Genomic DNA, 12,451 nt, shown 5'->3' with positions numbered 1-12,451 from the left:
TCTTGCTTGGTTCATTTTCTCTTCTCTCTGTTCCCACTCCGAAGTGTATAGAATCATGGAAAGCAGAGGTAGAAAAGGCCTACCTAGCCCCAGCACATCGAGTTCATGCACCCGAGCTTGTGCAGGAATGAGCCCTGTAGCACAATTTTCAGTGATTCCTCCAGCATGAGTGGCACTTCCTTTAGGAGACTATTCCATAGCAAGAGCTCCCAGCCTGGAAATTTCCCCAGATATTTAGAGTGGCAGGGGGTGGAGAGGAGTGCTGAGCTAAATTTCAGAAATGTTTAGGATGGAAAAAAAAAAATTAAGACAAGTTTTTTTCCTTCTTGGTGCATTAGCTCAAGGTGTGTGTAAACATGCCTTTTTAAAATACTATTTTTATTTGTAGACACATGTACTTGAAAATTATATAATTAAATTATACCGTACACAAAAAACAATGAAATATACCATATTAACACACGAAAGAGAATGATGACCTTCCTGTATATCTCCCAGTACTCTAGCTGTAATCCAGGGGTTTTGGTCAAACCCATTTCAGGGTAGTTCATGAAATGCCAGTCTACGGTTTCGAACTCTACAGTTCAATGCTAAATCTCAATTCGATTCGGAAACTGGATTAGCTGAAGGGGGTGCAAATAGCTTAGCCAACCACGTAGATATGAAATTCCAAATGCCAACTTGCTCATGCAGTGTAGTCATAACATTAGACTGGGTGTAGACATTATCTATAGTATTATTTTAAAAAGGAAAAAAAAATTAGCACACTTTTCAGCTCTAAAGGGCATCTGCAGGGATGGGGGGGGCGGGGAGAGAAAATTCTTACACCTTAGTTCTGTACATATTGCATAATGGGACATTGTACACACTCTCCTCCCACCTTAGATACCCCATTGTAAAGTCTCAACTTTATTTAAAATGGCAAATAAAAATCTCATCTTAAGTGCTTTAAACAAGGTGGACAATCCTCAGGAAAGCAGAGAAGTCAGCCAAGTCCTCACTTTTCATCCAACCCATCCTCTGGGAGAAGGACGGGTTCAGGGCTTTGGTTGGTTTTCCGTAAACAAAACCCACAGTCCAGTTCGACATCGATATTTCCGAAGTTTGCCTGACATGCCTTTCTGTACCTGCATTAAAAAAAAAAAGAAAATAAAAATATTAATGTGCACACTAGCCTGATGATGAAACATTGATCTAATTAGTAACTGATTTGTGTAAAGTCACTAGGCTTTTTGTTATCTTTGTTACATTAAAAACTGTTCAACTCTTTGTAACATGGGATCCTTCACCATCATTTCTCCCATAAGAACATTTAATTTAGGCATATGCTTTTAGTCTGGTTATGTTAACCTGGTATATTCAGCTAGTCAGACTGTTTGTGTCCTAAAAGCCCACTGCTACCAGTGTCAACGATGAGAGAATCAATTAAATATTTTCAAGCAACAACAATTAAGTTATTATGGAAGCACCCACCGTAAAAACACGTGGTTACCCATCAAACAGCAGCAGCTTTAGGTGCTTATTTGTTCTGATTCTCTCCTGCACTTGATACGTACATGTCACTCCCATTGGTACTAATCTGAATTCTGTGCACACAGCGAAATGTGAACAGGTTAATCAGCATAGCACTGCAGTGCTATTAAAAGTAGTTCTAATTATTGCACAAACTATCAGCCACTGACAAATAATGACTAGTTACTGTAAAGTAGACACAAATTGTTGTCTAGTCCTGGCATGCCACTGCCCCGCCCCACCACATACCAAGAAGAAAAAACAGAGTTGGCTGCTGTGACGAGAAGAGCAGCTGCGTAATGCCAGAAGAAGCACATGGTGAGGAATTTGAAGTTTCCATGGTCAGTCTGGTCCCAGCCTGGCCCTCCCCACGGTGGGGACAGCACAAACCCAATCTGGTTAGAAGAAGAAAAAAATGAACCATTTTACAGAGAAAGACAGGTATCAGCCCCTCTAGCACATCTCGGTTATTATGGCAACATCCACCCATTGACTAGAAGCAGAATGCTCTTGGCTCACTATCAAACCACTGCCTGCACCAGTTCTCCCTGCTTGCAACAACCTCTTGGCTTGACAAACTTTTTTGAACAGGGGGATTTGTTAATGTTACATCAGTCTCTAACTCTTTAGATGCCAGAAATGAATACGCTCACCTTTACAATTCTGAACAGAAGGACGGACGCTGGGCAAACCTCAACCTCGCCTCCCCTCCCCCAAACCCTTCTCCTGAGCACTAGAATTTGTCTAGTCCACGGTGCTAGACACAAGAAGATTAGAGAGGTTTCCTAGACAAGAAATATTATATAGAGTGGTTAAAACAAACGTTTTGGAGTCAGACGACATGATTCTGTGTTTGAGCTCATTAGCAAAGCCTCAACACTGTTTTAAAGGCAGGTGAATGCTACGACCATGAGGGGGGGACACCCAATTCAAGATTTTGTTATACTTGCAGTGGTCAATATTGCATATATACTCAATTCTCCATATAGTAGCTGCAGTGCAAGAGAAGAGCATAAAACCTATGGCTTATGTGGTGAAATATTCAGGGCAATCTACAGAATCCAGAGATTAAATCCTTTTGACAATGACTTAAAATGCCTTAAAGAATTTTTTATTGGTCTTACCATGTCCTTTCCCCACAAAGCGAAACTGTACTACAAGAGCTGCTAAGCAATACAAACACAGATGGACATTCCTTCCCAAAGTAGGAGCTAAGTGATTTTTAAAGATCCAATGGGCAAAATTCACCCCTGGAGTAAATCCACTGAAGGTAATAGAGAATTTGGCCCAATGTGTCATTACCAAATATTATCTGGAAGAATGAACAGCTATATAGTTACATGGTATTTACTAAGAAACACCCAACAAGATCACCAATAATTAAAGGATACTAACCATTGGTCTATAATGAGTAATGTTAGCTCTTTGGGGCTGTCTTTTTGTTCTGTGTTGGTACAGCACCTAACAGAATGGGGTCCTGCTCCATGACAGGGGCTCCTAGGTGCCGTCACAAAACAAACAATAACATCACTGCCTTCTCTCCTTTCCTTGTCCCCTCCGAACCTGAAGTTCAGCTGAAAAGTATCAGATCAGAACAACTGACCTGCCAGAACCAGGATCCCTGGAGAATGAAAAAACTGGTTCTGAAGAACTCCAGGATGGTGTGATCCCGCAGGAACACTTCCATCAGGGCACAAAAGGCTCCGCCAAATATAGCGATGAGCAGCAAGGAGTGGAGGTGCTGATCCAGAGCAGTATTACTGTAGTCATGGAAACAGAACAAGAAACCTGCCAAAAATCAAACCACATTACATAATAATTAAATTGTATCAAGACAGTGAGTGAAGAGGATCATCAGTGACCATAGGCAGCGTGGGTTGCATTTAATGCAATAGATAGATACATTTTTTTCTGCTTTATGCATATGCAACTACCTGCCCATTAGGCAAAGACGGATATTTGAATTTTATGGGACAAATCAGGTGAGAGCTCCCCACTCTGATAATCTTCAATCATGGGGAGCGGCAAGGAGGACAAAACATTACACTCCATAGCACCAAGCTTAAAAAATTGCACCCCAAGACTATCTGCTTCCTCCAGCAAGGCAGAGCTTAAAGCTTCTTTTGCCCTAGTCTATAGTGTCTGCCCGATAGGGCATCAGATGGGTGCGTCTGCAGTACCCACTCCCTGTCCAAAACAGGAAGCAGCAATAAGAGTCAGTCCAAGTCTCGGAGCAGAACAGTGAGCTTTATACTGGAATGTCTTCCCTGCCAAGGATCAAGCCAAGGAAAAGAAGCTCCATTTCGGTCACTGCACATCACCATAAGTCACCACGAGAAGGATCAGGTCCTAACACACAATCAACCTCCTCCCCCATAATCACACAGGGCCATAGGAGAGGGGAAGGAGCTTCCTCTCCCTAAACCACCACTGCCATCTAGTGGCTGTAAAATATGCATAGCCTCCAAATATCCAACTCATCACTGCAGGCAGGGCCCTATGCACGCCTGTTTCCCATGCCTCCAAAGCTGGTTCTGCCTTTCTGTGATTATTATTAGAGCAAAGTTTGGTTCCCCTCTTTAGTGGTCACGTAGCGGACATTACAATTTCTATGGCTGCCTTTGTTGTCCGCACAATATGGCGGAGTTGGGATGCTGCACCACTAAAAACAAAAGGGCCTTGGGACTGTTTCATTGCCCTGCTGGACGCATGTAATTAGAACCAGGAAAAATGCTCACAACAACAACACGAACACAAAACCTCACAGAACTTGCCAGGATTCATTGCAGGTTCAAACCTTGGGCCACATGCATTGAGAGCTTCAATTGAGGCTCTGAGACTTTTCACATGAACCTGGGCACCAGCCACAGTTTCATATCCAATCCCATCAAAATGTGATCCAGTGACTCATGAAGCAGTTTATTAGCTCTCCAGCTATGTTCTCTCAACCAAGTTTCTGTCATCTGAAAAGTTCAAGTCAGCCAAATAGTTCAGCCCTTTTGTCATTACTTACTACTCACCTTCAGTAAACATAGCCACAGACAGCAAGAGGCGATCCAGTCCCAGAGACAGCTTGAGCGGGGAATAGGAGAGAACATCCACAATGCCCGAGAGGCCATAGAAGAGGTACATGGTCATGTACTGCCAGTTAGTCAGCTTCTCCCAGCTGTGGGTCTCCCCACTGTAGAGACCCATGTGGGGGCCGTCGGGGACAAACTGCTCAGCCAGCATCCCTAGACAGCAGAGGCAAATACAGATGATGTTTTTTTCCTTCTAAATGAGGATAGGATGCAGAATATCATCCAGGCTGAAGAGAATGAGAAGTCCCAATGGAGTTTGTTTAGGATCACCTATTGGAGACACTTCCTGGTATGCAATTCATAAAGCATGCTTGTAGGGTGGTGTAGGGTTTGCCTGGTTGTTTTTGAGGATGCTGTAAGACTTCTACATAAAATGCTAAAATGAAGGCCACTAAGGCATCTGAAAACAGAATCATCCATTTTCTGCCACGGGGCAAGTCCACAGAATCTCTGATGAGAGAATACTTGCAGCATGGGAATGGCAGGTTTTTCATGGGCCATTGGGCTACTTGGGAAAGTAGTAGTGACTAATAGTCCATCCTTACCTGCTACAGCAAGGAAAGCTTTGGCTGCCCCTTCGAGGATATCCAGTTTTTGGATCCAGCGGCTTGCCTGACTGTCTGCATTCAGCGTCCGGCTCAAGTATTTTAGTGGGTATTTCACAGACCACCCGAGCCCAAAGACCAGGAAGAAAGTGCCCCTAAGGGCATTGCCTTTGAAGCTTGACATCACTGAGCCAACTTGCTGGATACCTGGGCCTGAAAGGATAACAATGTTCAAAGTCACCCTGTCATTGATCACCCTGACAACAGGATGACTCAGAGGAGCCTTGCCTCTCTAGATGCAGTGTCCTGGAGTCTGCAATGTTGTCACACCAAGGCACTTGGCTTCCTATGAAATCCCAATGCACATCTCTGTCCTTATAACAGAGTGGTAATCAACAGTGATTAGAAAAGAAATACAGAAAGAGCCACGATACCACTGGAGGAGAAGGGGGAAGGATTTGCATAATAAATGGATTGCCCATGGCAGGGGCTTTTTAATGCTATGGGAAATCATAGAATCATAGTACTGGAAGGGACCTCAAGAGGTCATCTAATCCAGTCCCCTGCACTCGTGGCAGGACTAATTATTTAGACCATTCCCTTGATAATATTTACAGAAGAGCAGGGCAGCCAGATGCTTTTTAAATGGGAAGGAAGCAAAGTTATTGCTGGCAAAAAGTAAGTAGGTAAGATTTTTAGGAACATTAACTCCCTTCAGGCAAAGTAATTAATAGGGTGCGAGTCCAGCCAGCCAGGTTGGATGTGATTTCTTAATCGCTCCAGAGAACTTTGGCTTCATTAAAACTTGAATACTGAACAACCGAGATAAACAAATGAGATTTCTATAAACTTAAGATGACCAGACATCCCAGGTTTTGGGGAACAGCCTAGAATCCCACGTACAAAAATGCAAGGATCACAGAGCACATATGGAAAATGTAACAATGACTACATTGGCACGTCCATGCATGATTCTCACATCAAGCATGTGAGATGCATTGACACCAGACTTAGAGATTGAATCTTCAGAAACAAGGAGACAGTTAATGTCTGAGGGCATTGTTTTCTGTGTTGGACTCACAGAGCAAGGCCAGAGGTGGGAACCGGTTGACATAAAACAAAACAAACAAAAATCAAAACAGAAGAAGTTGAGATCCAATGAGCATTTCTGGCCATGGGAAACTGGGAAACTGTACACTTTGAGGAATATTAACTGGCACTCAAAATCTAGCAAGAGGTCCAAGAAACTCGTGCAGCGAGCACAGGAATGCACAAGGAGTTATCATTCAAATGCTTGCTACAAAATTCTCATGCTGTGCTTTAAATAAATATTCTCTTGGGACAGTCTCATTTCCTCTTAGTACCCTCCTGCTACTTAAACCTTCCTTTTGCCATTTTGTACCCTTCCATTCTTCTTCATGCATTCTCCTGTGTCATTCTTGTACTGGGAAACACGTCCCCTTTTGTGCCACACAAACCTTCCTCTCTTTCATCAGATCTTTATCACTCTCCTTCCACTAAGACTAATAATAACCCACCAAAAAGAGAGACAGACACTGTACTCTGATGATATTGAACCTTTCCTGTTTATATCATATGTTAGTGTCCAGTTTATACTGTGAACCCCTTGGGGCAGTGATTATCCTTATGGAATGTTTGTAGAGTCCTGAGCACATGGGCTGTCAGAATCTAGATCGACAACACCTTGATACATTTTCTAAGTCCTCCCATGCTCGGAGTAATTAGGTGTGCAATTCAAAATTAAGATAGGGTGTGGTATGGATAGGTACTGGAGATGAGGGATGAGGATGGCTTTACAAAACCTCAAAAGGTTGGGTTTGTGTTTTACAAAACCCAAGTCAGGACAGATTGGCTCTGGCCTCATTTTCTCCAAGTGGAGTTGATTAAAATAAGTGATTCTGGTTTTGGATCATCTTTACACCTATATGCTCAGATAAAAGCATTATCCTTTATGCCACCAGGGCCTACCTTTCATTCTTACTTAGAACATCTATGTACAATGAGTTATGATGGGTCTCAGTTTAAAAAGTAACACCTAAAAAAGTCCCCATTGACACGGCACAGGAACACCCATATATTTCTCATCACGGACAGAGGTTAATAGTAGGGTATCTTGGAAATCAATACTAGAACTAATTGTATTCTGTGGTCCAGCTGGCATAAATGGTCATAGCTCCCTTGACCCAAATGGAGCTGTGTTAATTTATGCCTGTTGATGATCTAGCCCGGTAGACACATTTATCAGTAACTTGGCATATGGAGTGAATGGGGAGGTTGCAAAAGCTGCTGTGAAATATTTAGGTTGGAGAAGGATTGTGAAGAATGACAAAATGAATTTAAAAACCTTAATGGGCAGCCAGAATGGCAAAATAAAATGTAAAATAGTAAGTGTGAATTAATGGACACAGAAAGGAATGTTTTAAGCCACTCAGAGTAGTTGGTCTGAATGAGATTATCTTGCATGCAGAGGATTGTGGTGTTATTGAAGATGGCCATGTCTGTTAACAACTCTGTGCACTGAGCAATCTATGTATTGCCATAAGTGAACAAGATGCTTTGCAGAGTAATAGGAAGACAACGTCTCCACCTCAAAGAGCTTACATTCCAAATTAGACAGATAATTATAGACAATGGGTCAGGAGTGTGGGGAAGGGGAAAACACCTGGAGAGGGGAGGAGAAAGAGTCACTTTTTTTTGAGAAGACTGTATTTTCATTCTTGCAGGACATGTACACTGTAGGTGTTTGTTTTGCATTTGTGTTTCCCCAAATATAATTAGGGGTCAGAGAGGAAATGGATTGCACCTGAGGGGAGATAAGTGGCAGAAGCGAAGACAAAGAAAGTGACTTTTAGAGAGGGATCTGAAAGCAGAGAGTCCATTAAACACAATGTGTGTCATATGTAAAATTATATGTAAGCTCTTTGGGGGCAGGAACTATGTCTTATTTGTTCATTAACACACTTTGCATAATTTTAGGTACTGTACCTATAATAAATACAACCCTTTCTGGACTCTGAACTCACCATTTTGACAGATAATAGTTTAGAGGCACACCAGTTGGAAAGACAGGTTTTTTTTTTTTTTTTTAAGAAGAATTATGGTTAGCACCGAGGTCAGACACTTTCAAATTACTAAAAACAAATAAACACAGTATCTTTCAACCAGCCCCATTGCACTAACTGTGAAGCCTACTTCATCACATCTCCTGCTTTATCAGCTGTGTAATTTAGATATAGATCCATGGGGAAAATGGACTAAATTCTAAGCAAGTTGTAGTTTAGAAACAAACCCAGATCAGCTGCAAAGAATCAAAAACTTGGCTCATATTTTACAGTGAACTAATCTGCATTCCAATAGACTGGGAATATGGCTTTGATCAGAAGGTATCGTTATCTGAGTTTCCCTTCTCTCTGTTCTGGCAGACTGCAATGCTTTTGAGATTTTGAGGTCACTTGCCTGATAGTCATATAAGACACCTGCATTATCGCCCTAAAGAGCGTTTCATCGTTGCATTGACTGCTGTGTTCAGTCTCCCCGTGTTCTGTTTTTTAGCTCTTCAGCTCCAAACCCTGATCTCTTTTATATGCCTTCTCCCCTATCTCAAATACCCCAGGACCTGTTCACCTAACAGAGATGGGTTCAGCTTATTGCTTACTTCATAACAGGGCACTGGTGCAACAGTCTGTGCAGAGAAATGTGCTTTGTTGCATTTTAAATTAATCAGGGCTTTACAACCTCTTCCCCCAATGGGAAAGATAGGTGCCTGTGTGGGAGGAGAAGCAATAGACGGGACAATATGAACAGCAGTTATTTCTAGAGAGGAGTTTGGACCAATCCCCTAAGATCTGAGCAGCCCTTAACTTCATCTGTGGAAGGGGCCTGAAATACTGACAGTGTCTTGGAACCTGCCCAGCTGTGTTGATAAATACCAGCCTAAGCCACAAAGCCCTTTGGCCAAGCTCTAGAGCTCAAGTGGGCCCATTTAGTCATGAACATTCACAGGGCATTGCAAATCCCTTTCCAATTTGGCGAGGTTCACATCCCCTTTCCCAAGAACAGGGTTTCATTTGCATGGGAGGAGGGGACACGGCTGTTACCCCTGCGAATAGCTGAATGTGCACGTACCCATGACTCTTGGTTCCACAGCGCCTGCTCTCTGCTCAGAAGGATTCCAGTCAGCCCATCGGGGGACGCGGCAATGTGAATTTTTGGTGACCAATCACAGCACTTATAATGAGAACCGCCATGGTAAATAATTCACATACATTCATAAAAATAAAAGCAAACAATCAGAGCCTACTTGTGGATAATTTGCCAAGAGGAGAAAGAGAGCTCCTCAGCTGGTTGACTGCCATGCACACACACCTGGAAGCATCTGCTTTCTGGGTGTTGAGCTGCTGGCTGACCTCGCCCAGTGGTTAGGCTGGTGGAGGGGATCCCTTAGGAAGGAGCGACCTTCAGCTCAGCATAGCCTTCCAACATCCTCCAAAAACCAATCGCTGGAAGATCCTTTTCACTAAAGATCACTAAGTTTAAGAGCCAGACAGTGACTCTTTTGGGGGGTGGGGTGGGGAAAAAGAGGGGTTAACCATGGGAACTCGAAAAGACCTCCTGAGCATCTCTTCATCCCAACAGCATGAAACGTATTCCCAGCTTGTTCCCCCTTGCATCTAGATCACCCTTCCTTCCAGCTCCCTAGACCTTAGAAAACTCAGAAAGCCAGGTTCACACACAGACCATTCAGCATCTCCCCATGGAAGGGAGGAGGAAGGGGAATTTACCTGTGCTGTCTGCACTGCCTGCTTCCTTCCTGCTGCAGAGGTGAGGTGCACCTGTTCCCACTTGCACTCCAGATGTGAGCAGCAGCAGCGGTAAGAAGAAGTGAGATGGAAGTCCCAGATAAGGGGAGGAGTAGAGCAGGGAGGTGACTCTCCATCCGGATGCTCCACCCTAAACATCTTCAAAACAGATCAGAAAAGGTCTGAGTCAACCAGTTTTCACAATGATTGACACCTGTTTGCTGCTGTATTTCCTAAGGAAAGTTAACGTTCTTCTGTCATTTCACCATAAAATTAAAAAACAAACAAACCCAACACTAAATTTTTGTTCTTGTGATAACCTGGCTTACTCAGGTTACATCATATTCAGGTTTTGATGACTGAAGATAGCCTGGTCAGTATTCTGACTAGTCAAGTTTGTTGCAGTTCAAAGGGATGGGAGAACTCAGTAGCCTTACAAGTTGGAAGCTCGCAAAATTTTTCGGGCCTGAATTCTCAGTTACATTAATGCCCCATCACATGGCTTTGACAGTGTGAAGCAGGTGTAACTGCCAGAGGGGTGCAAGGGGGTGGGGGTAGGAGTTAATATAACTGAGAATTCAGGCCATGGGTTTCATAAGTTGAAGCAGAGAACTTGTGAAATCTCCCTCCGTCATAAAACACTCATTCATTTCTATGAAGATTCAATTATAAAGTCCTCTTAGTCTATCTATAAGCACTCACTTCTTTCATCTAACATTCCACCACTAACCCTCCACTGAGCAGCTGCTCAGTATCATCATACCCACATTAAACAAAAGATGACGAGTTAATATAGCTACTTAAACAATTGCAAAGGTCTCATGAGTGTAACATCACAAGTAAATACAAAGTGCTCCTTTAAGCTCCTTTCTGACCCCTCAAAGTCTTTATGGGCTGCATATAGAAAAGGTTGCGAGCTCCTCAGGGCAAGAACCTGGTCTTATTTTCTACTTACAGAGCATCACACCCCTCTATGGTGTTTTAATACAAAGCAGCGTGGTAATATGCTTTTCATGCTTTTGTTTAGGACCAAAAGTAAGATCCAACCAGAGACCAGGAGGCTTACAAACGAGCTGGCTGCTGAAGCGTACTGCATCTGCGTGCCATGTATTAGTACATTTTTCAATGCAATCCAAGTACGGATGGCCAGGGAAGCCTCCCACCCAATGTAAAATACCCAAAGCAATACTTCACTACTAACACTAGGCCATCTCCTACCAATGGCCTAGCCTGTAGCTATCACCTCAGATAGCTTTGGAACGAGAGCAATACGTCTCAGGTTCTGAGGAAGCACCTTTCTCTCCCAAGTGCTGGTTCCATTATTAGTGGTCTGTGTTTACCACAGGTGCCTATTCTCACTGGGGTGCGGGTGGTGGGTTGGTGGTGGCAGACAAAGGTGAGGGTAACATCACAGAAGTTGGTCCAATAGAAGATGTTACCTCACCCACCTTGTCCCTCTAATATCCTGGGTCTCACGTGGCTACAACACCACTGCAAACCACGACGGTGAGGACAGCCCAGGAAGCGATAGCCTCTGTCACTTCACCGCCGCACCAGCGTACAGGGACACTAGCGTGGTCAGCACCCCAGTTGCTAAGCAACACAGCTGGGAGATGGAAAGCATTCACTTCTGCTTTCATGACAGTTGACAGGCACTAGCATCAGCGGAGGCCATCCGGGAATAGTCAAGGAAATCCAGTTGGTGAGGCTGGAAGAGGTGCTGGGAAGGAGAGACTTGGAGCTGTCGAGCTGGGTGGAGAGGACAGCAAACACCGCTGAAGCAACTATCCTACCCAAGAGGAAAGGCGGAAGCGGTGGCAGGTGCCTCTGGCAAACAGCAGCAGTGGAAAGCGGCCTCGCAAAGACTGGAGCTCCACATCTTCCAGTCTCTCTCTACTCCCAGATGTGAGGAAAAGACGTAAGGGGGACAGTTCCGGCCACAATGAATTCTCTGCACAAGGGAGGCCGGCCAGCTCTTTTAGCCTGAACTGGAGAGAAACCCAGCATGGCAGAGTGAGGCAGGTGAAAACAAGGGAGGATTTAACAAGAAGCCTGAAAGAAAAAGAACCCCATCCCTCACCCCTGCATGTGGTTTCACCCAGGCTTAGCCTTTAAGACCCTGAGAGAGAGCTGGCCTGGCATCCCCAGTGCAGAGAAAATACAACAGAGAGACTCGGGTGTGGAGAGGGATCCTCTCTCAGCCCTGCTGTTTGGCACCAGAGGCCTGCCAGTTTTACCTCAGAGGTGCCTCAACCTCCCTCGGGGCCTGAGCACCACAAACAGGGCAGCTGCCCATTACCACCGATCAACGTCGCTATCAGTGACACCGTGCCCGGTGGTGGCAGCGAGACTGCCTGGGGAGAGCTCTATTCCTATCCCCGCCTTACGCTTCTTGAGGGACACTGAGCAAGTCACAGCCTCCCTGGGCCTCAATTCTATAGATAATAATATAACCTAGCTCTTACACGGTGCTTTTCCAGCAGTGATCTCAAAG

General features: G+C 44.2%; 1 protein-coding gene across 1 annotated transcript; it reads right to left on the bottom strand.

Annotated features, from left to right (window-relative positions):
- Positions 1 to 997: 997 nt before the first annotated feature.
- Positions 998 to 5,321, bottom strand: LOC140901681 (transmembrane protein 45B-like). The gene is made up of 5 exons (XM_073320925.1): positions 5,138 to 5,321; positions 4,533 to 4,745; positions 3,116 to 3,300; positions 1,762 to 1,907; positions 998 to 1,127 (listed from the first exon to the last, which is right to left on the bottom strand). Exons 1-5 carry the CDS (start codon positions 5,319 to 5,321, stop codon positions 998 to 1,000), a joined length of 858 nt encoding a protein of 285 aa, XP_073177026.1.
- Between the last annotated feature and the right edge of the window lie 7,130 nt (positions 5,322 to 12,451).

This window comes from Lepidochelys kempii, chromosome 22, assembly GCF_965140265.1.
Source record: "Lepidochelys kempii isolate rLepKem1 chromosome 22, rLepKem1.hap2, whole genome shotgun sequence".
Classification (NCBI taxonomy): Eukaryota; Metazoa; Chordata; order Testudines; family Cheloniidae; genus Lepidochelys; species Lepidochelys kempii.
Note: the sequence above shows the minus strand (reverse complement) of the source record. Positions and strands in the feature narration are given on the sequence as shown.